At 39.6% G+C, this 27,944-nt stretch overlaps 1 protein-coding gene across 6 annotated transcripts; it reads right to left on the reverse strand.

Moving 5' to 3' along the window:
* Positions 1–27,944, reverse strand: LOC309700709 (poly(rC)-binding protein 3-like). Of its 6 annotated transcripts, none has more exons than XM_082524460.1 (13): positions 27,838–27,944; positions 17,849–18,017; positions 17,689–17,712; positions 17,556–17,588; positions 17,349–17,465; positions 13,365–13,496; positions 12,925–13,053; positions 9,778–9,921; positions 7,450–7,491; positions 5,439–5,514; positions 4,887–4,942; positions 4,047–4,216; positions 1–3,299 (listed from the first exon to the last, which is right to left on the reverse strand). In XM_082524460.1, exons 2-13 carry the CDS (start codon positions 17,921–17,923, stop codon positions 3,245–3,247), a joined length of 1,053 nt encoding a protein of 350 aa, XP_082380586.1. In that variant the 5' UTR covers positions 17,924–18,017; positions 27,838–27,944; the 3' UTR covers positions 1–3,244. The 6 variants fall into 6 exon arrangements, with proteins under 6 accessions (XP_082380586.1, XP_082380582.1, XP_082380585.1 ...); XM_082524456.1 differs by having other exon boundaries at positions 4,887–4,945; XM_082524459.1 differs by having other exon boundaries at positions 5,439–5,517.

The raw sequence follows: 27,944 nt of genomic DNA on the forward strand, positions 1-27,944 counted from the left end.
TCACAGAAAGAAAAAAATGAAACTTTATTTGTTTGTATACTTACCAACACTGTAAAATTAAAACCTATGTAATTACTCACAACTAATATAGATCTGCACATAGCAAATAAATCAATTGAAAATAGTTACAAAGTTCTATCATTTTGTTCCCCCCCAAACTGCAATACACACAAAGAAAAGCTGAAAAACGAACAAACCCCCCAAAAAACATGTCTAGCCATTCTTTTTTCCCCGCTGTTGCCACCAAACGAAAAGTGGATAAAACTCAAAAAAACATTTTTTTAAACAAGCTACACCGCTCTTCTGTATCTATACTAATAATAAACTGAATAAATAATTGCACATTGCACCCTATTATTGCATTAGTTGCAGTTTGTTTCAAAGTCGCAGTATACTCAGGCATATACACAAATGTAAATACAGTTTCAAACACTGAGTAACACATGAAAATTGATGTTATTGAAGTCACACTGCCATCACTTACAAGTCAATATTCCTGCTTATTAATCAAATTCATAAAACACAACAAGATTAAATTTGTAAAATGCACACTCCGGCTGTCTAGTCATTGATTATTCACGTTTTAAGCAAACATTTCAGCATGCACTGATAACTGTTTTATAAGAGCCACAATACCCTTGAGGATATTTTTTCACCATTACAGTGTTGTGGGCAATTTTAGAAAGAATATCCTCTTAACAGGTATTAGCTAACAGTTCTAAAAAAAAAAACCCCAAAAAAACCAAGTTTGCCAAAAAACAAAATTTCTTGTAATTTGACAAACATTCCCATTAGAATACAAGCTATGACAAGTGAAAACAAAAAGAAACACGAATCCCAAATGTCATTTCTATCACTACTACTTGAGTTCACATCAAAATGTAAGAATTATTGCAGAATTATCACTGACTATGCCTCCTTCAGTATATTGATACAGCATTTGGTCCATTTATGTCATCAACACACCTAAAAGTCTTAGGAATAGACACTTCTGGTAAATATGCTTATTTGTGTACTTATAGCTAGGCTAAGTTAGCAGTAAGCTTACTTAACCTAGCATGAAAAACAGAGACAACTAGATTGTCTATGGTTTCTTGTGGGATGAACTACAGGAACCACTGGTACATAAAAAAAAGAAAAGGGGATCTGAAACTTTAGCTTGGCGCCAGTTAGCTTAGCTTAGCAAAAAGATTTGACCATTTCTAATAGTATAAATAAGGTGCTGCATACAATTTAAAAGTCTTTATGTGCTTATAAGCTTCATAGACTTGTGCTAGTCAGTGTTTAGCATGCAAACATCAATTGTTCAATGTAAAAAGGCAGAAATAAGCATATTTCCCTAAAAGCTTTCCCCCAAACTGTTAAACTTCTCCTTTAAGCTCAGTGTAGGCTACTGGCAATAAAACAAACGTTCTGTGAATGCAGAAAGTTTCTGTGTTGGATGGCAGATAATGTGAGTCGACAATAACATTCAACAGCTGTTTGTTAGCGTCAACGCTGAAAAGAGCTTAGCTGAAACTCAGAAGTAAAGATGACCCAAAGCTGTCTATTATCTTTAGCGCATCTTCAGCAGAAGATGGTGGGAGAAGTTGAATTACTGAATCATACCAAATATCACCCACACCTCCCTCTCATATTAAGTACAATACAACAAAACTAACTTAGCTTAATGTTCATGATCAATGAATGAAAATTCATAAGTGCATCAACACACCATAAATAAATACATGCTGGCTTTACTAGAAAACAGCAAAGCAGGAATTGTCATCCAACCTGTCCTCTTTTTACTTTTAAAATAAAAACAATTATGTTGCTGACACAGTCGCGACAATAAAATGACATTCAAACCTAAAGCGTTAAAATCAACCGCATGACAATGAAAAGAACATGACGAGATGAACAATCGTGAAAAAGAGACTGAGTGGTCACGTCCGCCCAGGCCCCACGGGTTCCCCCCAATGAACCCCTGAACATTCCTTGGCCCAAAAAATACCATCTGGCTTCGTCCAAACGTCTAGGCCTCTGTGCCATTAAAATTCGGCTTCTTTCCCTCCAATTTCTTAGTTTAAATTTTTTAGAAACCTCTCTCAGCCTAGCAAGTTTTTTCCAAAACAAGGGAAAGAAGCCGAAAGGTTTGGACGCAACGCTTGGCTTTTAAGTCCAACTAATCCTCCCTACATCAGAGGCAGTCCAGAGTAAAGTGTTGAGTGGTCTATTGCATGAGCGCCGCGTAGTCGACTAATGTGCTAAGTCACAAGAGTCCTCATACAAAAACAAATACAGTAGAATAATAAGTTAGTAAACAATCATTTTAAATTTCAGTCAGTGTTTTAGCCACTGGTTATTCACTAATTCCCATTCATGCATCTATATACTAATATTCGGTGTTGATAGAAGGAGGCTGTGTCGGAAGGTTTTTTGTCTGGACAGGGAGTAGAACTAGACGTGAGTGGCCAAAAATGCTGAAAACAGTTTGCGGAAAAGAACAGGAAAACAAAGATATAATAATAACATCTGAAGTACACGGAACAGGCTTACTGAAATACGCGACAATACAACACTGAAAACATGCAATATAATGCAAACCTAGGAAATTAACATGAGAAGGGAGGCTCTAGGAGTGATACCATTGGCTTGAAAGGGTCATGTGATGCAGCAAAGAGTCATGGGTAGAGATTCGACAGAGATGCAAATTAGGACAAAAGCAGAACAGTCCAATTTTTTTGTCTTTTCAGAAATACATTATCAAAATTTGATAATTTGGCTACATCCCACCACGCACTCTACCGATAGCATCACTGAGCAGCTGTTATATGCAAATAACTATGTCCTACAAAAAACGTTCAGTCTTTTACTAGTACTTTTTTTTTTACTTTTAAATGATGTTCTATGACGCAGCACTGACAGAGAGAAAGCAAAAGCAAGAGATAGAGAGAAAAAGAAGAAAGAGTAACACAAGTTGTTCCTAATAAACATTCAACATGCTTCAACAGTTCTCTAAAAAATCTAAGCAACAGAGAATTTCTTTTTTGTTATCCATTTTCTTTTTTTCTTTTTTTGTTAATTTAATGTGGCTCTCTGAAACAAAAGTGAGCACCCAATCCTCCCTGAGGTGCTTTGAACCAGGGTGGGGAGGTGGTCAGGGTTTTCGGAGAGCCAGAGCCAGAGTCCGAAGGGCTTCATCAGGGTTGTCTGCAGTAGTCAGTCATTGGAAAGGGCCAAACGGAGGAGCCAGTCAGGGATCTCAGGATGTGGTCATGGAAGTTGGGTCAGTCCACATAGCCGCCACGTCTCTGAACCTAAAGGAGAATGATTGGAAATGATTTTCAGTCCAGTTCTTGTGTAATTCAGCATACCTCACCCCATTTCCCCGTTTCCTTTCCTTAAAAATGGCTTATTGACTGCCACCCTTCAACTGAGACCATTTCTAAAGGTCCAAATGTATCGCTCAGGTCCTGTATCAGGTGTTTACTGGATTTTTTACAGTTTCTTAAGGACATGATTTTCAGATATTGTTCATCTGCTGTAGATAGTTTTTAAAATTTTTACAGATGTATTTGAAGTTCAGTAACTCAAAAGTACTATTTTATGCATTTTTATGTTTTAAAATACCATTTTATATTTATCTTTGGTATTTTTCATAGATTGAGTTATAGAAATATTTGCCTTTGTGATAGGCTGCTAGAAACAAAGAGCTTAAATATACAATTTAAAATATAAAGAAATGGGGGATGGCTCAAAACTCTTGCACATTACTATTTATTTATGATGTAATTTTAAACAGTTATGGTAGTAAAACATGTGATGTTACAAAGCAAAACATTGATGGAAAGGCAATTAAAAACAAAGAATAAAATAAACAAACAACACTCACTGAGAGCTCATTAAGAGAAGAAAAAAGTGCTTTTGCAAAATCTTGACAAAGTGAGAGCAGCTAATTAGGCACTAATTCAAAAGATATCATCCATGTTCACAAGGAGGAAGTTTTTCACATTTTTCTCTTTGTTTGGACTATTTTTGCAGTCAAACAGTCACTGATCTCTGACCTTGCATTGATGAGATACTGGGCCAGGCTGATGTTGGCGGGAGTCCCTGTGATGGTAATCTGGCGTTCCGATGACCCTTCCATGGCGTTAGCTATTTTGATCTGCGCCCCAGACATCTGACGGATCTCGTTGATTTTGGTTCCCTGGCGTCCGATTATGCAGCCTATTAGCTGGGAAGAAAAGAGGATGGGACATAAAAGAGACATTTGATTGATTCTCAGTGGAGCGTGTGAGTACTGGCCAGTCTTTGACAGCTTTTCAACTATAACTTAGATGCTCCTTATTTAGGTCCAACAAGTCTTTTCCATTAAGGACATTCACTTTGCAAAGCTAACTGCCTTTGGCTGCACTTTGTCTATAATTGTTGCAGTTGAATTGCTGTCACATTGCATAGCTGGAAACTTCAGCAGGAAGCCATGTGAAAAGATGATAAAACAGAGCATGTCTGGGAGTTTGTGCTTTGATAACCAGTTTTACCAGTTTAATGCAGACTTTCTGTTGTTTTATTTATTCCTTTGTAGCAGTTTTGAGCATTCACCCCGATTATAGCTTTAGGGAGTGACAAAACAGCAGAAAGTGGGCCCAAATTACCCAAACTGCTGAATAAGTGTGACTGAAGAAGACAACAGTATTTCTGCAACAGCATTCACAATATTGACTTGCCTGAAGCCTGATAATGGATAACCTGATTCTCTGTCAGATTTCGTGAAAAATGTCTCATTTTAAACCACTGCTGTTTGCAAGTTTCGTTAAACCTTTTCGTCAGGAAAAAATGAAAGTGACGAATGGTGAGTGAAAGCGCATTGTTGGGTGTCTGCATATCATGACAAATGTACTCACATCATTGGGAATGGTGAGTTCATGAGTACTGGCCTGGTTACTGGCATCCAGACCTGCTGCTGAACACAGGAAGCAGACAGAAAGAGTGGAGGAAAGGGAAAGGACATAAAGTACAGTTTGGCACGTTAAGGAGGCAAACTGCGATTATCTACTATAAAATACTATGTTATCTATAAACCAGCAGCAAACGCATGTCACTGGGAATGTGGCTCAGCCCTATGCAGAGCCTATGCAATACACAAATTTGAGTTCTAACTTTTGAAGAAGAAAAATCCAAGACAACTGCAATTCTATACAATAAGGAAACTAAGGGAAAAACAAAAAACAAAAGAAGCCTCAACATCAACAAGAGCAGACCACCAGCAGGCCATGTCAATGGCAGTGAACCACAGAGACCATTAGGAGGAGAACAACGAGAAGAAGAAAGAAAGGACAGAGACAGGAAAAGAAGAGAAAGAGAAAAAAAGGAGGAAGAGAATGTGTTCGTCTCTACAGGTAAAAACGAGAGAAGGATCTTTGGTGAAGAGGGTCATTGTGTAGGTGGGTACGTACCGGGGAAGGCAGGGGTGGTCTGTCCGAGGGGGGTAAAGGGGGTTTGCTGCATAGCCAACTGGTGGAGCTTGCTCAACTGCTGAGGGGGGGAGGAGGAGGACAGCAGAGCTATGAGGTCATCGTTAAAAACGCACTCTGACACCCACACGCTCACCAGACACATACACGCACGCACAAAGGTCAGTCCGAAATGCTACAAGAGTAAAGTAAGGATCTGAGGAGAAGTAACAACACTGACAGGTGAAGGACAAAGACAGAAAGAAAAGAGAGAGACCATGAAAGAAAGACAGAAGAAGAAGAGGAGAACCTCATGAAGGACTTGGCCTGAGATTGGAGCATTTGGGAGGATTTCATAAGCCCCGCCCCTCATTGTTACTGTTGCTACACATGGAACAGTCTATGTTGAAACTGCAGTTTAGGGAATAAAATGTCACTGTGCTGTTCTGGCCTGGAATCCTGCACTTGCTAAAATAATTGCTGCAGTTCTGAAATAGACCTTTGCAGTTGTTAAACTAAACTCTTGAAACTCTGCATTTCTAGAATAGAACTCTGCAATCAATCAATCACTCTGCACAGGTTCACATTCAGAATCTGGTGACCACAGATGAGAGTTTTAGTAGCAGAAGCATTCTGGTTGCCATATGTAATGTGCTTCTTGTCTGATTTTTATTTGCCTTTTTTTTTTAAAGCAGGTGTTGTTTGAATGCAGATAAACAGTCTGTGTGGAGAGCAAAAGAGGGTATGAAATTATGAAACTAGTGACTATCACTTAAAGCCATACAAACTGAAAGTGATTTGCAGCAACTTGCTGAGCAGAAACTGCAGAATTTGAATGACATTCCACGACTTCAAGCACCTGCCAACGACACTACTGGTGACGCGAAGTGGACAGGACCTGGGATAAGCTTTTCTCAACTTCCAAGTGAGTGATTAAAGCTACAAGCAATGAGAGAGAAAAATACCTTTGAGATATGACCTGGTGGTAACAACATTAGAGGATTATCTAGGCAACTGAAGCCTTGAATGTCCACAAGCGAACAACCAACCAGCTGAGTTGGGGATCTTGTTAGGATGACTCCTGGATACCTCCTGTAATGCGTTGCCAGTAAATGGATATCTGGAATAGGCTGCATAGGTAACTGTGATCCAACTTTAGATAGTCGAGGATAGTGGATGGATGGGTGGATGTTTGCCAATGTAATCCCCTGATGTCACCTTCCCCTAATGCCTAATATCACCTTTTCATATGTCAGTCAATGATATTGTTCACGCTCACTGACTGTCAGTAAATCAATCATGCTCATGAGTTTACATTTTCTAACAGCTGTAACTTTACATTTTGAATGTTTACCACCAACTGGTCATGACAGATGGCTGCTGCTCCTTGAACCTGAATCTGCTGGAGGTTTCTTCCTTTTAAAAGGGAGCTTTTTCCTCCCACTCTCACCAAGTGCTTGCCCACAGGGGATTATCTTTAAGATAAATAACTCAAATTGGAGGTGAGTTGAACACTGAGAGTTTCAAAACCTTCTTGTATTCAAAGTCATCTTTACCATCAAAGCAGCCGTTTTAATCAATGAAAATTCCTCATTTTGGGATTCCATACAGTTTCCTTTCTACTTGCAAAAACAGCATTTTTCCTCTTCTTCGTCTTGAGCTTGTTTGAAGATGCCAACAAATGGAAAGTTTAATTAAAGTTAGTTAGTTTAATTAAAATTAAATTGTAAAAAGAAATGGAGTGGAGGTCAGGAGCCGATCTGAAGTCCATCAAGAACTTCAAGACTAATCTGATAACTTCTTCAGGCCAAGCCCCATGAGGTTTAATGCCAATCAGAGGGCACAGAGGCAAGAATAAGAAAAGTTAGAAACATAGGAAATAACATATCAGAATAAAAGCTGTATTAATATTAACAATTAATATTAATAAGGGTGGAAAGAAAGTAAGAAAATCTGGATGCAGCGAGACAGAGTTATAGAGGGTGCAAGGTTGACTGCCTCGCGGGGCACTCACATCTGGATGTGGGATGGCATACTGTCCTTGAATGGTATACGCCTGCAAACATGAGGAGAAGAGCTCACTGTTATGATCCCACAAGACACATTATTCAATAAGTTCTGAAAAGCTAAATAAACAAAAGTGGACTGAAACAAAATATAAATCAAGAAAAAAATGAACTGTCGACATTTCTACAGCTCAAGGACAACATAGACTTAAATGTTTTTTTATATCTCATGAGTCATATTACATGTAAGACATGCATTACAGATTTCCTGTCAAGTTCTCCTACAATTCATCAATCAAATCCAGTTGAACTAAATAAAAAAGGGACAAATCAGACAGCAGGAAGGTGATTGGGAGGGTGTGGAGTAAACCAGAGGAGCGACCCTGAGGGGAGTAAGGTGTCGTGTCCTATTGGACATGTGGTTTATAAGAGCCACAGAGGTCAGAACTGAGCAAAATTGAATTTTATCCCACAAGATACAAACCTGATTTTTAATATAAGAATAAAAACACACCAAGTCTGTGGCTTCTGCTTTAGATATTTTACTGCCTTTCTCAATAGTCTGACATCAACCACTAAAATCTAAAAACAAACAAACAAATTATAGATGCTATACAGGAATGTAGTTAAAGTGATTAATCAGTTAGTCAATCCACAAGAACTTTGCCTGCAACTATTTGAATAACTGAATATTTTAATTAAAAATCTGCCTCCGGACTCCTGTTATGGGTTCCTGTATTAAGTTTTTCCACTCTTAAAGGTAATTAAAGGGAAGTATTGAATCTTTTGAGTCAAACCTGACCTGAATAACATAGAGCTGAAGCAGTTTTTTTATTCATAGACTTGTCAACCAGCAGTAATTTGCACAGCTGAATATAAATATAGCCAAGTTTCCACAAATTCAAGCTTTTTGGATGTGAATATTTATTAATTTAGATGACTCTGAAGATTTTTCCTTCACAATTTTGCCCTGTTTTATAATTGATGTAACCACCAAGCAGGGGTGCCAGTTTAACTCACAGTGTTTCTCAAGTGATTCATATACCTAAGGCTGTTGCAGAGGTACAGGTGTGAATCTGCCCCAGGCCATTTGCTGGGTGTTTTCACCATTGTCCTGTTATAGCAGAGGATAGAAAGCCTCCAACCTACTGATCAGCAAAGCTGAGGGGAACATAGCCTATAGTAAAAAAATAAGCTCTAGTTAATTGGAGCTAAAGTAAAGAAAAGCAAGACCTGTGTTTGTGCGCGTGTGTCTTAATAATAATAATACTATTAACACATATCAATATAAATTTTTTTTGCTTTAAACAGACAGATTTCTAAATTATTGGTGTTTTCTTCCTTTTGTTATAGATGATCTAAAAATGTGTTTAGCACTCTACAAGTGGGCCAGACACACCTCACTTGTAGCCAAAACCTACAGCTCAAAAGCAGTTTTTGGATTACTCTAAAAACAAAAAAACTTGCTTTCCATTAGCCGCCTCTGAGCAGAGAAGCCCCACCCTACTGTTTTTTAATGAGGAGTGGCCAATCACAAGATAGCTTGCTTGACCAATGGATTTCCATAAAAGGAAAGGAGCTGCACGTGTCTCAGTATAAGATAAACTGGGATTATTTTTAACTGTGAATCATACAAAGCTGCTCTATTAGAGTCCAAAAATAAAAAATTGTACTTTGAAATGAATAAAATATAATTAATATAAGCTGCTGCTTCATTTGTTGTCCTGCCATACTACTCCTATCCACTAGCTGCTGCCACTGAGTTTCCCTTCCCCTGCAGACCACCTTATATAGCAACACACCTTGCTCCTGTGAGCCTCCCCATTGTGGCTGGCTCTGTTGCTATGAGCTCCTTTACTCCCTATGTCTGTTTATGGCTGAAGTAGAATTACAGTAGTATATTTGTGTATTTTTACTGCTGTTGGTTCCAAACTAAGAAAAAGCTGTGTTTCCAAGAGTATCTACTCTAGAGGATTTTTCCTGTCTTGGTCACTTGGTTACTGTTTTAGGCTTTAGACTAAAGTTTAATTTCCCCAAGCTTCATCAAGCTTAACATTTGTTTTTCCTGATTTTCTTTTAGACTTTTAAGCAGAGTATTTTCATCTAGAAGCACCAGCATCCATTTTCACTAAATAAAAGGTAAGTCACCTGATGGATCCTCTGACTCAGATGAGCTGAACGCAATTGATCTCAGTTCTGGTTCGAGTGGCTGGGGGTGATGGATGACAGTTTTAAAACAAATAAAAGCAGTGAGGGTTTCATGCTAGTTGGGATTTGGGTGGGTGAGGGGAGTGAGGAAGGGAGGAAAAGTGAGTAAAACCTGGTGCGACACTAACAGGCAGTGGCTGGTGCTGCAGTAAGAGGCTGAGGTTGGCTGTGGACGCCCCCAGTGGGTCTGCTCTTACCTGGCCACCTGAAAAAATGACAGGGGTGGAGGCAGGCTTGGGGCGGTAGGGGATGGTGGCACCTTTCGGTGGGGACTGAGGAGAGCAAAGGAGGAGAGAGTGGGGGGAAGAAGAAGAAGGGGCGGGATGTGGAGAGAGTGTTAGAATGGGAAGACAGAAAATAATAGAGAGAGAGAAAGAAAGAAGTTGCATAAAGTGAGACCAGAAGGGAGAGTGCCTTAGGGAAGACAACCTGTGGACACCCACACAAAAAGTGCTCTTCACTGTGCGTTCATGCTGACATTACATGTCCAAATCGTGGTTCAGTGCACAACTAAACTTGGATTTACCTGGAACACCACTTTCAACTGGATAATGATGACTCAACATATTGTTATTTAACTTTTGTTTTTCTTAAGTCTAGAGACTTACAGTCATGTCACAAATGTCCTAGTATCCATGGCTGGTGCCATCATGAAGGCCCAATGGAGAACTGGCTGTGCAGATAGTTCAAATTAATGGTGCAAGAAAAAGAGAGACACCTAAATACCGTGTAGCCCTTTGATCCAAAGCATTTTTTTTTTCCATTTTCGACACAGAATTACAAGAAGGTAACAATACTTTTGTCAAAAACATCAAATATATGCCTCCTGCTTTGATCTTTTGGGTGAATTTTTCTTACTGATACATCAGGCTTTAACCCTGTCATGCATGAATTATGACAACCTCAATCAGGATGACACATCAGTGTCCAGTGTAGTGGTTAATGTGTAAGTACACACTGACACAAATACAAGAAAACAGTCTTTGAATAGCTGTCCACTGTAGTGACCACTGTGCGTGAAAGGGTTAATGCTATTTATGCTGTTCACAGGTAAGTCCAACACTTAATTATCTCAGCAACTATGAGACAGATTGCTGTGAAAGTTTGCACCAACATCCACCTTCATTAGAAGATGATATAAATATCATAAGTTAAAGCTTTCAGTGATCCAAACTAGCTTAAACACAATCCTGAGTTTAATCTTGGATTTAATAAACTACACTTCATGGCTATAAAAATTAAATCTGTAATTGTAATATCTTTAGGCTGACTCTAAAACTGAGGTTGGGTGGGATTTTAACACTTGACTTGTAATAAGGGGTAAATGTGAGATAGTGATCGATTGAGCTCAGCAGTGACTGCCCACTTTTTTAAGAAGTCCGGTTCCAGGAGTGAACTTTCTCTGTTAATGTTTCATAAGATCCTTACATAAAGAGTTTTAAGCCTTGATCTAAGCCATGACCACTGTAAAGCCATGCTGACCATTAGAAAATTAGATTTGGATAAAAAAAAAAACCCAGGAAAATAATAATAATAAAAATAGACAGAGGTACAAGACTATGTACATAATTACTTTTTAGGGTTAGGAAACAACTTATCCCATAATGCACTAGAAATGGGATTGGCTTCCAGCCTGTCTAAATCTCCTCCTTTTCATTGTCACAGCTTTCAGAGTTTGTAAGGTTGTAGTATTGTTTTTGATGGTGCTTAGTTCTTGGCTGCAGTCACCGCAAGTTTTACACTCACTAACCAACCTGATGTTCGTAGGTTTAAACAGTGACTTTCACAAAACAGAGAAATTGCTGTTTCAGTTCAGGAAAGTGGAAGAGTATTCTTTCCCCCCAAAGTTACGACTAAACTGTGTTTTTGCCTAAACAAAGTTGATCTCATATGTCAGTACTGGCATTTCTAAAGGCCTATACAGAACAGATGGGAGAAACACCCTTCAGCTCTGTTATGAGTGTTGCTGTTGCATAGTTTGTCCACCAGAGGGCACTCCACAACTTCCCTCTTGGCAACACATGTTTGGAACACCACAAAGAGATCAACCAGCTGACGAGCAGAATCAGACCAAGCATAATAATTCATGACTTGTTGTGACTTTTGAACTATACTGTCATATTATCTCAGTAAGGATTCATAAATAACGACACATAACTTCGTAACTCTGTTTGAGTTTCATATCTGTGAAAGAAAATTTATTGTCCAATATACTGGGTTTCTACCAAATACAGTATCGGCATTGGTACTGGTATCAATATCACTACTGGTATTGGCCTTAAAAATCCTGTATTTATGGACTATAGGTGTAATGCCGAGTTATGGTTTCTAAAGGAGAGATTATCATCGTTTCACAGTGTCGCAGGTTGTAGTAAGTTGACTCACAGCATTATGGTAATAATCGAAATCCCTATGAACAATATGAATGGGAATGGGATTTTTGGAAGCTCACTGTTGAGCTCTATAAGGTTTCTTCACTGTCGGCTTTACCATACAATTCAAGTGAAGTAAACCTTTCCATTGTGACTGTGGTATTACTAGATTGCTGTGTGGTTTATTTTCTGGTTTGGAGGAAGTCTGTACTTCAGTTTTTCCTGAGTGAAATTTTAGTGTTTTATCCTCAAGTTAGCATTTATTTAAAGCTATCCATATTTAAGTCCCCGGTCTTTGTATGAACTGTAATAACCCAGCTAATTAGCATTAGTTCACAAATTGGCACTACACCCCAAATTTGAGGCTTCAGAATAGGAGTTCACAAAAACAAAGAGTTTCTTTATGATGACTGTGTACATCTTTTATGTACAGCTTATGGCCTGAACCTATTTACAGATGTGTCAGTTCGTTATCTGTAAACAAAAATCACCCAAAAGTCCACACACGAGGTCTTAAGGCTGCTGTTTTCGACCTATGGAAACCTGCTTTCCTCCCGACTGTGCAAACATTAAGTCAGTGCAGGACATTTGCACGTCTCTGGCGTCATGTACTGAGTACTTGGTGTCGCATTTGCCATCTAAAAGGCAAAGAAATGTGTCTGCAGCAGTGCAGTAATGTTAATAATCCAGACTTGCAAACATAAACAATATAAAAACATGCGGATACATTAAATGTGAAAAATTACATTTAGAAACAAATCTTTGGATACAGCAGAAACTCTAGGAGTAAATTACTTTAAAAAGTGTAGTCAAGCCTCTGAATTCTCCGTATCAAACTAATTTTCAGCTACATAACATTTCTTTCATGTCCCCTGTGTGGCCACCCCACCCCCCTCACCGTACCTCGAGCAACACCACACATATCTGTTTGACACACTGGATGATGGCCTCGGGGGCCCCTGAGATTGTCACCGCTCTCTCAGTGGAGTTGGGGAGCATGTCTCCTGCCACCTGGACCTGAGCTCCTGTGGACTGGAGGCAAGAAAGAAACATTTTTTTAAAAATTAATATCATCTCATTACATGAGCCTGCATCCCTTCAAACTGAGCAGAAACCGATATGGGAGAGCAAAATGAGCTCTTGGAGCAGTGCACACCGGGTATTTTGCAAGACTGAACACTTAAATGGAAACTACATGAACCAGAAATGTGGGATTTGGGAAGCTTACATGGGAGCTATATGAGGGATAAATACAAGCATATCCTCTGGCAGTGTCATTATTTTAAAAAACATGATTGATTTTATGTTTATGGACATCGTTAGGATGAAAAATGTGCCGCCACCTCTCTCATTTCTTTGATTTTGGAGCCTCCTTTGCCGATGAGGGATCCACACTGGCTGGCTGGGACGACGAGCCTCAGGGTTACGGGGGGTTTGCTGGTGGCTGGGCTGTTGCTCATGGAGTTGATAATATCCTGCGGGCAAGGAAAGGCCACATTTTGTCAGATGCGATGACTTTCATAGTGTTTTTCTGTCTGTGAAGTGGAGGCTTTGTAATAAATCTACCTTCATGGTTCTTAACTCACCATCAGCGCTTTGAGAAAACTCTTTGCTTCGGCACAAAATGACCTTTAAAAAGCTAGAATGATGTTTACTTTTTGGCAATAACATCTCTTCATACTTTTAAGTTGCTGCTTTTATTAATATTGTTCTAATAAACAGGGTTAAAGCCTCTGTATTTCAGTATGATGCTACTTTAAAATTGACCATTTTATCTGTTGGCTATAATTATAATATTTTCCACCTAATCTATTTTATAAGGTACTGTACAGCCAGTGTACAGCAGTAGAAACTGACCAAAGCAGTATTATTAATATGATCCTATTTAATAATGAAGCACTAACAGAAGGTATCCTGTTGAGATGACAGTGCAAAAAGGCAAATTTGGCTGCCAGAGCCGTAAGAGAGTTTACTTAAATAAACCAGTGCCACTGAAGCATAAAATCCTGATACACTGTCCAAAAATCCTATTTCAAGAAATATAATTAAGTCTAGTTATTGCAAGAGAAAGCTCGTCCTTTGCATTTAGCTAAAATTAACTCCAAGTTGTTTATCAAGTAAAGGAAACTGAAAAAGAGTTTATCATAGAACCATGTAAATGTATGATTGCCACACATGGAAGTCTCGATTGTTTTATTTCTGCCGTCATGATCTCGTGTATTACCCCGGTTTATTATGTAATAGCATAATTAACATGCACCATTATGCCCTTGTGGCAGAGACAGCTGTGGTTGCTGTCACAGGCTGGGTCTCCGACCCAGCACTCTGAGTTTTCTTTGTATTTTTTGATATGTTATTAGTTTGTGTCATTTCCTATTTGCCTTTAGTTTAGGCAGTTATTGTTCCTGGGTTTTCTATGTTTTGGGGTTTTCTATTTATTTCATCACGTATTAGGTCTGTTAAGTTGTGTTGTCATTTCCTGTTTTATTCTGACAATGTCATGTGTTCTTTGTTCATTGTATTTAGCTTTCCTCTCCTGGTCCTGTCATTAGGTTTATGTCTGTCAGCTGTTTTCCCCCATGTGTCGCCACTTCCCCTGATCACCTCATGTCTGTATTTAAGCCTTTTGTTTTCTTCATGCCATTGTCAGTTCGTCTGTTTATCTCACCAGAGTCACAGTCACAGTCATAGTCTGTTTATTTTCCACCTCAATCATAGTTATAGTTTTTGGTCTTAGTACCTTTAGTGTTTTGTTTCTTAGTGTTTTGCCAGCTTAGTGTTTTGTTTCTTAGTGTTTTGCCAGCTTAGTGTTTTGTTTCTTAGTGTTTTGCCTGTTTGCTTTGGTCTCTTGGTTCATTTCCTGTCGTCATCGCAATAAAGGTTCACTTTTCTGTTAATCATTACTATTCCTCTGCTTTTGGGTCCTGTTTCCGCACACATCGGCGCACCCCGCCGTGACAGATGCAGGATTTTTACAAGTTTAATGGGCAAATGCATGTCCAAATCATGTGCATATGACTTCTTTTGAGGAGAAAAAAAGGTGAAAGGGTGAAGGTAGGGGCTTTTAATGATACAGTGGTCCCTTGTTTATTGCGGGAGTTACGTTCCAAAAATAACCTGCGATAGGTGAAATCCGCGAAGTCGCCAACTTTATTTCTTACAATTATTATAGACGTTTTAAGGCTGTAAAACCCCTCACTACAAGCTTTATACACTTTTCTCAGACAGGCATGAACATTTTCACACTTTTCTCTTTTGTTTACACACTCTCAAAGTTCAAACCTTCGTAGAAAAATAAGTCCAGTATTATAGAATGAAACCAAAGCACCCGTGGCTTCCTTTGACGGTGCAAAACGTTTCGTCGACATTGTTGTGTTTGTTGTGTTTGTTGGGGAGAAAACTTACAAACATACAGTACAGCACTTCAGAGTCACACTGCTAGCGATAGAAGATTTATGTAAATTTGACAAGCCGAACGCATTCTGTACTGTACAGGAGACACTGCACAATGGTCTACAGCCAATCAGGACGCAGAACACAATGTGCCGTAAAAAAACAAAAACAAAAACAAAACATGGAAAATTGCACAAAAAAATCCACGAAACAGCAAGACCACGAAAAGTGAACCGGGTTATAGCGAGGGACCACTGTACCAGACTTCAAGTGTTTTGGCATTGAGAAGTCAAATTTCTGCAACTTTGAAAAGTTCTATGAAGATCTGCTGCTGGGATATGCGATTGTTGTTTTGCATATTCTTGCTGAAATAAGCAACAACGTCGGTGAAAAACACTTTGTCTGGCTGGCAGCGTTGCTCTAAAACCTGTGTGCTTTGTTTAGCATTAATGGGGCCTTCACAGATGTGCTGCATGCTAATACCACGTCCGCTGGCAGCAGTTTCAAGCCTCACCTGGCTGGAGCCTTTCTGTGTGGAGTAGATGATCTTCCTGTGCCTAAATGTATTTCCCACAAGCTAGCTGTGAACAAAGTTCTACATAATAGTGCTTTGAGTAAAGCCCTGTATAAATGCATATAAATTGCATTGTTGCAGGCACAACACTCAATTAGCATCACAGATTCTGGCTTTTAAACTTATCATTGATAACAATACAGATCTTCTTATCTAGAGAGCGTGACATCCATGATTCCTAAAAAATAAAAAATAAAAAGCTTCTCAGTTTGCCAATTTAATATGCAGTCCGTGAAATATTTTCACTTAAATAGAGCATTTAAATGATTAACATTCTGTAGTCCCTGTTCACCTATAGTACACAGAGCAAACACAACATTTATTTTAATGGGGGTTGTAAAAGTACAAAGTACAGTGATTACTACCACCTGTCATTAAAGGAGGAAAAGATAAATATTTCAGAAATCTGTCAAAAACGCGTTTAAAACTAAACGTATCATTATTGAGCAAAGACTGTAATATTTTTTTTAAAAAATGTGCTTTGCCTTTTTTCACCTTTTTTTGTAAATGGACTCCATTCATGGATAATTGATTAAGAGTGATGAAAATTCTTATTTTTAGCATTAAAACTATAATTTAAATTAAAGAGCCTGCACATGCTGGTGAATTAACCCTTACAGGGACATAAACCTTACATGGGGTGGGGTTCTAATAATTTGGTAAGCGTTGCATGTGCGTACCTTCACACTTACTATACAGTGAATTCAGGCATAATCGATAACACCTTGACTACACTAATATGTGAGTGTAGCTGAGTTGCAGAGTTAAACAAAATCAAGTGACTTGTGTTTGCGTCGTAGTACGACAACTGACCCTGAAATCTCCACACTTACTTAAAGCTGCACTTGTGTGCAGCGCCTGAATAATAAGTGGTTGAGTCTATCTATTGTATTATGGAGACACTTGGCTCGGTCGGGCTGAAAGTATGCTGATATGGCACCCAAATCAAAACACAGCACTGGCCCATTTTCAGAGGGTGTTGCAAGGTTAGATCAGCACATTTCTGTCCTACATATCAGGGCCAAAGCTGCTTTGTATTCCACCTGGAAATGAGTCAGTGCAGGTGCTAAAGCCGGCCTGTGGTGCTGGATTCTCTCATAAGTACGGTCGCACTCAAATGCACATAAAGCCTTTACGCCATTACTTTACATACAGTTGTAAGATTCTTGAATGCAACCACTAAGATGTTAAAGTAAAAATGTTGCTACATTTGCTAATTTTTCTTTTAAAATGTGCCATTTCAAAAAAATCTTATAGAGGAAAATGGTTCAAATTTGATTTGAAATCAGTGCTTAAATAATACCAAGTTTATTGTTGTTTTAAAAACAGATTCTTTGTGGTGTAAAATAATGAACGGTACCTCTTCAAACTTGTAGGCTATCATGGCAAAGGCCTTGAAAATGGCATCTGTTGGCCCGGTGATGGTGACTATCCGTTCAGGGCAGTTCCCCTCTGAGATGTTGATACGGGCGCCGCTCTTTAGAGCGAAAGAGAGAGCAAAAAAGCATTAAATACGTGATTATAGGACAAAAATAATTAACAAGAGTTTGAGAAAAATTCTTCTTACGTCTTCACGCATTTTCTTGACTGTCTCTCCTTTCTGAAAGCAAAGGGGAGAAAGAGCAGTGAGATGTTTTGTGCATTTCCCACCGGCGTTATCATGCTTTACATGCTCTGCTTGTTGTGCTTGTGATAAATACCTTTCCTATGATGCTTCCAACCTCCTGCAGAAACAACAGAAAGAAATGTTAGATGCCATGGGCTCCTTGAAATTAGTCTTTGTTTTCTTTGCTCTTTTTACAGATAATTGGAAGCAGAAGCAGAACAAGAAAAGACAAGTTTGAATTCGTGTGTTTGTACCTTGCCGTGCATCAGCAGCCTGATGGTAAGGGTCACATTCAGTCCACCTTCTGATTGGACCTTAATGGGCTCCATGTTGGGATTGGATGTGAAGGAAGGGGCGTGCTCACGTGACAGAGGAAGTCGAGGGCCAATGCGAGTGTGATGGTAGAGTCAGCCAACCGGTCACCTGCCAGGTAAAAGAAACGCAGACATGCAAAAATGCTTGATGCTTTCATTTTAATTTATTCTGCTTCAGTTAGTGTAGGGCAGCCATTCCCTAATTTAAATTTGACCTATCAGAGCACTTTCTACAACCCACACTGTAAAAGAAACAGAAAATGCCAGTAAATTCTACTTTTTTGTGTTAAAATTTGATGTGTGTTTAAAAAGTACGTAAAATCTGTAAAAATGTATTTTTTATTTGTATTTATTTATTTAAACGGGGCAATTCATGTTTAACGTGGTTTTAATACTGATGTGCTGCACGTAGAGTTTATAGCTGTAAACATGTATCCTTTGTTGGGCTCTTACATCCACAGTGAACAAACAAGATTTACAGCAGTCAGTTATTTAAAACCACAATACTCCGTAAATACAAACTGTGGTTGATACACTACATTATTCTAATATTTGTAAGATGGAAATGATGTTTTTTTAGTTGTGGAGGTAACTTTTATCCAGCCTTTGACCTTTACTGTGAAAAATTTAACATCTGTAATGAATTTGATATGTGAAATTCCTTTAAATTAAACATTACATTGTACTATATTTTTGTACTTATCATCCTTTTACGATCCTCTGAGGAGTTTTAACTCTTTCTGTGCCAATAACAGGTCAGAGAAATTAAAAATAATCCTCAGAATTATATATCTCTATCTATCTATCTATCTATCTATCTATCTATCTATCTATCTATATATATATATATATATATATATATATATATATATATATATATATATATATATATATATATATATATAATAAGAAACTAAATATGTAGTAATAATATAACGAAACGACATGGCTTAGTTTTTGTGGTTTTACACTTTTTTAAAAATATTAACTCATAATTTAAAACAAGCCTAACTGCAGTGCCTTCTTGGCCCACTGGGGGCCGCTGTCGGACAGAGATTCAGTGCAGCACTTTTTTTTTTTTTTTAATGGATCCAAACCATGCAAGTCTAAAGCTGTAAACATTTGCAGTCTTTGCCTTATGCTTTTATAAAAATGTAGGCCTGCATGAGAGCTTCTCTTTGGGACCCAGCTCATTATGCAGACTGTGTAAAATCACCTGGAAATGTACATTTAAAAATACTACAAACATGGTTACATTCAGTATTTTTCTTGACTGTGTGCCTAATTTGTTCTTACTAAATTTGGGAATGTCGTAAAAGAAAAAGAAAGATGTAATTTAACAAAATGGATGTGAACTGCAGTTTATAGCAACCATCACTCAAACAGCAGCAAAACAAAACTGGATTTGTTGTTGACTATTTTTAGCTGTGGATTAATCCACTCTCAGTCTCTGTGGGACTGAGTGAAAATAAACAACAGTGTATTTGCTCATAATAATGAAGAAACAGGTCAGTGCAACGGTGTGGCTCAATCCTGTGTTTTTAATAGTCTTAGAGGTGTTATAGGAAGATTATCAGGGTTTTAATGTCGCTGCTTTGTCTTTTTTTTTTTTAAGAAAAACTGGATTTTGCAACTTTTTTGTGCAGGTTTTGTGACACATACCTCAACTGTATTTAAAAATGACCAGTAACCACTGCACACACAGAAGCAAAGATGGGAGAAGGGGTTAAATAATAGAGGAGCATCTTGTTATTCTCCCCTTAGGTATTAAATATATCGGTAATACCACAAATATTACAGAAGACATGGAAGTGGATGGATAAGTGGTCTCCTGATCCAATGCAATAAAAGCAGTTGAAATGTAGGTCAGCATATGTCTCCGCAGTCACGAGATGAGCCATCAAACGGCGAGCGCCATATTTATTTTTATCTAGCCCATTTCAGCCAGATCGCCTCTAATTCTGCCTGACAAGTGATGTAATGACTCAGAGAGGACTCGCAGTGATGAGAGCACGCACAAGATGGCGCTATGTACCTGAACGTGGCTCTGCAGGATTTCTTTCTTCTTCTTTTTTTCTTCTTTTTTTAAAATCCACAACTGGAAACTGTGCCTGCTAATAAATAAATCAGGAATATCTTGACGGGGAGAATTGTCTGATATAACAAGATTTAAATGATGATAATCCAATTTTTTTTCCAGAAGGGAAAGCCATTTTTGTGAGCCTGAATTATTAGGAAATCTATTAAAATAAATCAGAGGAATAGAAGTGTTACGCACTGCAGATGGAGAGAGAAAAAAAGGGGGGGGGGAGAAGAGAGATGTCCCTTTTTTCAGATCAAATTCAGAGACAGGAAGTACAAGACAAGTTAACCTTCCCAAGTACGCTTTAGAAACCTCTGCTTTAGTCAGTATGAATATTTATTCTGGTGATTGACAATGCAGTCAAGAAAAAGACAGAAATATGGATGGGAGAGATCCTGAAGTGGCTGACCTTGAATACAGAGACAGTTAATGTCACAGTCTGCCAATCACAGTCATTATTGCTGTGTTTTCTCTCTCTCTCTCTCTCTCTCTCTCTCTCTCTCTCTCTCTCTCTCTCTCTCTATATATATATATATATATATATATATATATATATATATATGTAATGTGTTCTCTGGCTCCCTTCCTGTCTGATTTCTAATCACTTGATGTCATTTGTAGCTGTGAATCATTCAAATGAGTGTTGCTTGAAATGGTGACCCGACCAGCTGTGCCTGCTGGTGAGATGTTTGTCGAGGCCTTCAGTCGACCGAGTCGCAGTTGTTACGTGGCAAGAAAATCTGCTTTTATGATGCCTCGCATTTCAGATGAGGCGGCTTTATTCGGTGCTCTGAGCTAAAGGACGGTATGTGACTCCCTTTTTAAAAATGTATGTAAAAATGTGCACGATTTGTGTAGTTTCTTCAGGGTTTTAGCTGTTAGAGGTTGTACATTTTTCCTTTTTGGCATCACTTTATGTGGAAGATGTTATGTTGAAAAGTTTTTGTCTTTTTGTTGGCTGTGAATATGTGAAATAAAAGTCCAAGTGAGGGAGTCAGGGTGCTAGAGATTAGAGAGGTACAAAAACCAGAAGATTTTTTAGGTGATTTTCATATAAAAATTGACAAAAGCAGGAAATATTCACATTAAAGAAATGAATTAACTCCAAACCCTAAACCTTAACAACATGAAGTGCAGAACATGGCTTCACGTCTCTCATTTTGTTTGACCAGCAGTCCAGAAACTGAAATATACTGAGTTTATGATAATAAAATTAACCAAAGTATCATTTCATTTAGCATTTCATGCCTGTAAAAGCATTTATTTATTCCATTATTTATTTATTTTTTACTGTCTTAAACTGAAATTTCAGGCTTGGACCTAAGACTCATGGTTTGTGCTGGGGAAAAGAAACATGCCATGAACTGTGACCCCACAGGGTTTAATAATTGAATATATCAAAATTGATTAGTAGACTAAATGCCTCATCTTTCTTTTTGTAATGTACAGTTCTTATATCCTCTAACCTAGACAGACATATGTTGAAAATAATGCTTTTTTGTGAAACGGTAGCCGTAGATTCATCCTTTAATCTACGCTGGGATGCTGGTCGGAGGCCAGAGGAGGGTCGAGAGATAAGGACGGGGATTCTGCTGCCAGCTGTCTCTCCAATCTCCCAGAGGAGACCAGATTACATAAAAAGCTTTAATCCGGGTTTAAGACCCAAGCCAGCGGTGCAGGTCCTCTCCAGGGGCTTGGAGAGAGAGAGAAGGGAATAAAAAAAAGCAAAAACATTTAAGATTGACAACGGGATTGAAGATGAGCGAGGGAAGATCCTCATCCCTTTCTAAACTTCACATCAGGGGCAGGAAGGTGCTTAAAGAAGGGTCTTTGCTGGGAAGATTGATCTTTCAGATTAAATATCATTTTACATCCTTTCTTCTTTTTTAAATATTTCGGACAATACAGCTCCCCTCCCAGCAAGAAAAAAACCCCCTCCTCGATGGAGGAGCCTCCTTCCCTGTGATTAAGACCGTGAAACCTCTCTGTAGATTTAGGTCAACAAAAATCGAGGCTGCCTGAACCTCAGAGTCGAATGGGGTCACAGTGCTAAGAGCTGCATTTCAGTAGTGGCTTTCTCAGACTGTATTCTACTCATGTTTCCTGTATAATAATAGAATTGGGTCAAGGCCTTGTGAATCATTGGTGCCAATGGGCAAAAACCTTGCAGCTTTTTAAAAAAAAAATTCCAAGCCTGATAAAAACTCTAATTTAAAGATATCCTGATAAAAGCTAAAGAAGGATTGGTCTCTGATAGGAGTCCCTCCTCCTGTGTCCATCATTTCTGCTGTTGCACTGATTTATATACTTTTATTTTTTATATATAATTCTGTTCTCCTTGTCTCCGTTGCTCAGGCAGGAAGTTGGAGAAGGGGAATGCAGAGAGGGAATTTTTCATGACATCTGATGGGGAAAGTGGGTCATGCTCGGTGTTGCAGCACTGCTAGCCTCCTCCTCTATGGCGGCTATTGAATTAATCACGCTTTACGCTCGGCTGGACAACGCAGTGCACAAAAATGCCCCCCACACACACACCTCCGCAAACACACTCTTCCCAACTCCCCTCTCCTCCCATCATCTCACGCTGCGACTGCTCGGCACTCGCCGCAGAAAAGGCTCGAGAGCTGCTCTAGAAGAACTCGAACTCCTCCTCTTTTATCTCCCGCCAACAATGAGGAGACGCTGTTGTTGTGCAGAGCCGGTGTTGCGTGAATGATGGAAAAACACTCGCAGAAGTGAAGTTAAGGGGCTCTTTTTGAAAATTGTTTTAGTAAGGAGGGAAGCTAACTAACATTAACTGTATTATCTATTCTTAATTGGAAATTATTTGGCAGAGGTGGTTGCAGATCAAAGTGGACTTGGTGTGAGGGGTCAGAATATCAGATTTCTGCATAAAATGTTCAGCTTTAGGCCATTTTTTATAGATTAAAGATGCAATGTGAAACTTTATCTGGCCAGGAAACTAATGTAGTGCCTCACATACTGATTTAAAATGTAGGTTATTGAATTCAGAAGCTGTCGGTGCTTTGCATTTCAAGGGCTACATTATGGATGAAGTCACTCTCTGCGACTTTCTCTCATTCCACCCTCGGCCTCGACTGTGAGCTGTTTTTATTTTGCGGGGCTAAACTGACAGTGCAAACCGTCACCGTGACATCCGCCATAATGTGAAAGTCGAAGACAAAGAGGATAATTAATCAAACTCCTCCCTGTGGAATAGAAAAACAAGGCACTAACTGCTGCTGTTTCGTGTCACGAGAATAACAGAGGAGCAGAAAAAGAAAAATCATTAAATGGGCGGCCGGTAGTCTAATCTAGGCCAAAGCCTCTGTCATCTGTTCCATCCTAATCCACATATCTACAGATATGTCATTATGACGTTTCGACATCAAACAGAGCCTGAGCCAAAGCTGCACGGCCGAGGTTTGTGAAATTGAATCTGCAGCTTGAGACGGCAAGATTTTTACTGATTAGGTGGCAAGTTTCAAGCGAGTTGTGTGCAGTCTTCTGTCATTAAAAAGTGTTCATGGGATAGTTAATTAATTACCTTTAATATAATAATGCAAATATCTGGACATCTTTGTTCTGATTACCATCCAATTTCTTGTTTTGTGTTCATTTATGAGGTCTCCCCGAACTCTTTGGACAGCTGCACTCCCAACACTCCCAGCACTCCCATCTCTGCAACAGGTCTGATAAAGGTTAATTAATAGGGCCCGTTATTTTTACTGTACTTGTTGTAAACAGTGGCATCAGCACAGACCTGTCACCAGCTGCAGCGTTATTTTCATTGTTAGGTGTTGCCACAAATTCAAATTTTTATTTTTAACCAACATATTTTTACTATTGAATTTTACCATTTACAAAAGCTGCCGTAAAAAAGATAATGCACTTTTACAGTCTGCTGTCACTCTCGCTCTTGCCAAGGGCAACAACAACATATGCAATTGGTCCTTTAGTCGCCAGTCCTAGTTTCTCAAGCACTTGGTGGGTGGAGCTTATGTGGGTCGACCACCATATTGATAACCAAGAGAATATGACTAAAGCAGATTCTCTTTCCATTAAAATTTAGGGGTATTTTTTTTTTAGTATTTTATGTCATAAAAATTAAACTGCATTTGGCTCTAAGAAATTTTGACAAGATTTGTTTAAAATTTTCTGACTTCTGTTAGCTCCACCTCCAGCACCAACCATGCTAACGTTGAGCCTGCAGCCCCATTCGTATCGTATTTGATGCATGAGTCTTTGAGACCTCTACATCAGTGTGATCTTTTCTTCCTTCTGAAAAAACAAAATTAATTTCACAACAATGCCAAACTGAACAAATATGATGCAAATTAAAATGTACATATGCTATTTAATGTTTATTGTATTAATTCATTTATATTTAATTTTTCAGAAGGTTCAGTAAACACTTGCGTTTCAGTTATGGGGTTAATTAATGCAGTGGTGCAGTATTCAATGATGCTGCAAACACCTTGACAGATGTGTGCAGGTGCATGTCAAGCAACCAAGAGAAAACGTGTATCCGTAATGTTGCCAATATGTTTGCCCAAAACCGGGTTGTTGGGCAGAGGGTGACCTCATTGATCCATATGTTTCCTGTGGATCTGCTCAAATCACTGTTTGGCAATTCTCTTCTACATTTACACCCACAAATCTCTTCTCAGTTGCAGTTTGTGATAGTTGAAGTAACAGGAAAATGGTGGTGTATAATTGCTAGCTGCTGTCAGAAATAGTAACTGTAGCAAGATCAAGTAGAAGAAATGGAGAAGAGTTGCTCTAAGTCCTGAGGTTTTCGCCCTGCGTTTCCTGGTATATGAGCAGCTCTCGTCTCGTCTGGCACAGGCTTTTGTTGTACGCGGCTGAGTGGGGGGGCGTCCGCCCAGTTAGCCTTCCTGTACGCCACTATGACAGTGCTCTCAAGAGCTGTCAGCCCACATCAGCAGCCCAGCATCCTGATACCTCAGCCCAAATCACAATCAAAACTCTGGCCACCACATCTTCACCGCGACCAGTCAAATCAGAGAACAAATTGAGCGAGGAAGACGTGAAGACCAAGTATCGCCAAGTGGCTTTAAAAATACCTCACCGCCTACTCTGCGTTCCCTTAAAATAGCCCAAGTGTCCTGGGGTGGATGGGGAGGGCGAGGAGTAAGCTTTACAATGCAGGCGCACCATGTTGTGATGTGAATGCGGTGCTAAGAGCCCAGCGTTAAGTCGGCCATTTTAGATTTGCCACAATTTGTAATCTGAGATCACTGCTTGTCACAAAGTCATGGCTTCCATACGTGGGGGCTTTCGCCGAGTGGTCGAGCAGAACGGCTTGAAATCGCATCCTCATCCAGGTCCTCATCCTCTTTTCTTTTTCGGCCTCTGTCACCTCCCAACAGAAAATTTCTGAGTGTATCAGACCTTATTAATCTGAGTGCCAAACAGAAGCTTTTCACCCAAACAAAGGAGTTATTCATCGCCGGTTTCCAAGTGCAACACAGAGAGCCGCTTCTGAAGTAATGGCAAATGACATTTTTGGTCTATGACTAGCTGCAAATAAGGCCATCAGCAGTGCTAATATCTATGTGACGATAATTGGAATAATGATCTTTTGTTGGGGGGTCGCACGGGGGCTGATGTATCAATTCCACTGAGCATCATTTCTACTATAAATTCGGGCGGTCCGGCTTCATCGTTAGCAGAATTTAAGCAGGTTTTCTTCCACTTACTATTGTTTTCGTGCTCACTGCTAATTCTCGAAACAATAAAATCGCTCATGCTTGAATCTAAACCAAGACAACGAACACCTAAACAATGTGAATCAAGAGACGCCTGAAAGCAAAATCGACTGACCATAAAATTCCCCAGGGAGAACCAAAATATTTCCTCCCGCATGGGTCATCTTATTGGCACTCACTGAGGCTAACTTACAAAAAACGTAAACTTGAAAGCATCAAATTAGGTAACAATAGGTCGATAAGTTGCACCATGTCACAGCTCATTATGTGCGTAATGATTTAATCCTGGCTGTGGGTAAGTTATGAAGTTAATTAATTATTGATGGCGATACCCAACTCGGCGAGGAGCGGCATTTTTTAAAGTTTCAACTGTTTAATGTGCCTGGAAGTCAAGCAATCAACTCAAGTATGTATTTAACTAAAGTAGAGAACAAATCATTTTTATAAGAATGCAAATTATTCATTATTATTATTGTAAAGGAAAAGGCTCACTCTGGAGCTTTAACAAGTTTTTCCTGAATAGAAGCAACAAGAAGAGGGTTTACCTTTATGCAGTGCAGGAGACAGTCGCTGACGACCACTTTCGGCGTTGGACGATTAAAAATTGCAAAGGGAAAATTATTTTTTTTGCCTTTTGCTCTGCCCAGAACAAACTCTTACACCCTATTGGTCCTTGCCGACAGGTCACATGAGCAACCAGAGGAACACGTGACGGACCTCGAAATTATATGATGAAACAAAACCGACTCCCCCGATGAGCTCAGTTTGCGTTTCTGCGCCGCTGTTTGCCGCACTGTTTGGTGTCAATTGTAAATAGGCCGTATGATGAGGCATAATCTGGGTGACCATCACCCACCACCCCATCAACCCCCAACACCCCCCACCCCCCTCTTTCCGTCAGCTGCAACAAAATAGGGACGTGCCCAGTGAGGCACACGGGCATCACCGGGGCATGTCTGGGGATGAGGCTGGTCTGAATCAGAACTGTAGCCTCCGGGGTGTTCATCTGTGCCAGGGGAGGGTCGAGCACCCACCAACCCCCCAAATCTCTGAAATCCACAAAGCCGGCGTCCTTGTCGTTGCCGATAACAATCGACACATGAATAACCCAGCTACATGTTCAAATAATCCCAACCTCAGATTAAAACAATGCTGCGGCACTGCTGCCAAAGTGCTTGTTTATGAGGGACTCAGCTCAGGACAGTTGAGGAACTTTGTCGGGGCTTGACGCAACCAGACACCTCAAAGCGATCGAGGGCAAAGCAAAATGCACCCGTGCCAAACTGTGCACGGCAGCGTGGCGGACCGACAGACTTCGTGGACTTGCGCATCCTCTGCTTTTTAATCTGCTTCTGTGAGTGTGTGTGTGCAGAATTACAGAGCTTTTGGATGGAGGCATCCCGTCCAGATTTTCAAATCCAGCACAAATCCAGCCCTCATGTCAGATGGACAGTTGTGCAGAGCTTAATCTGACATTATTAGGGTGGGACGGCAGCAGCGGCAGAACATTTAAGGGAGCTGCCAGGAGAAAGCAAAACAGTGGGGTTATACTGTCTGGATTAGGGGCAAGTGCAGACAATGAAGAACATGATTCACCTCTTTGTCTGTGTTTTTTATTTGACACCGAAGCGCTCCATTGGAAAAACTGATTATGTATCAAATTACAAAAAGCGGGTTTTTGTGATGAGGCTTTTAATTTTTCTTCCTATAGACCACTAAATGGTAAACATGCCTACCCACCTACCCACCCGACTGTAAAATGGCCCATGGGATAAACTACAAATAGAGCATTAAATTTGCTCCACATTGAATCATACGAGGCAAAGAAGGAGAAAGAGTGTGGGGTAAAATGGAGCACCACGTCAGAGGAAATCTGCTCATTATTTGACACCCCCCCTCCCCCCCAAAAATGTCTTGGCTCATCTTCAAAACTCCAAAAAGATCCAAGAGTAGTGGTAACCATCAAAAAAAGCTAGTTTATGTAACACCCTTGTATAATTAAGTCTAATCTTTGCTGCTTCTAAGTACGACAGTCCTTTGAGAATCTGTGGAATGTTTTGAGATGGAGTGTTAATGGCCACAAGGACCAAAAGGTCAAAGGTTAAACTGCTTACCGGTTAAGATGTAGGGATGCTCCTGATCAGGGCAGAGCAGGTTGGGTGCAGTCTGGGAGTTTAGGACCAAGATGGCAGATTTTGGGCACACTGAGAGTTGGGACAGC

The sequence above is a fragment of the Aulonocara stuartgranti genome, assembly GCF_965226115.1.
Source record: "Aulonocara stuartgranti genome assembly, chromosome: 23".
NCBI lineage: Eukaryota > Metazoa > Chordata > Actinopteri > Cichliformes > Cichlidae > Aulonocara > Aulonocara stuartgranti.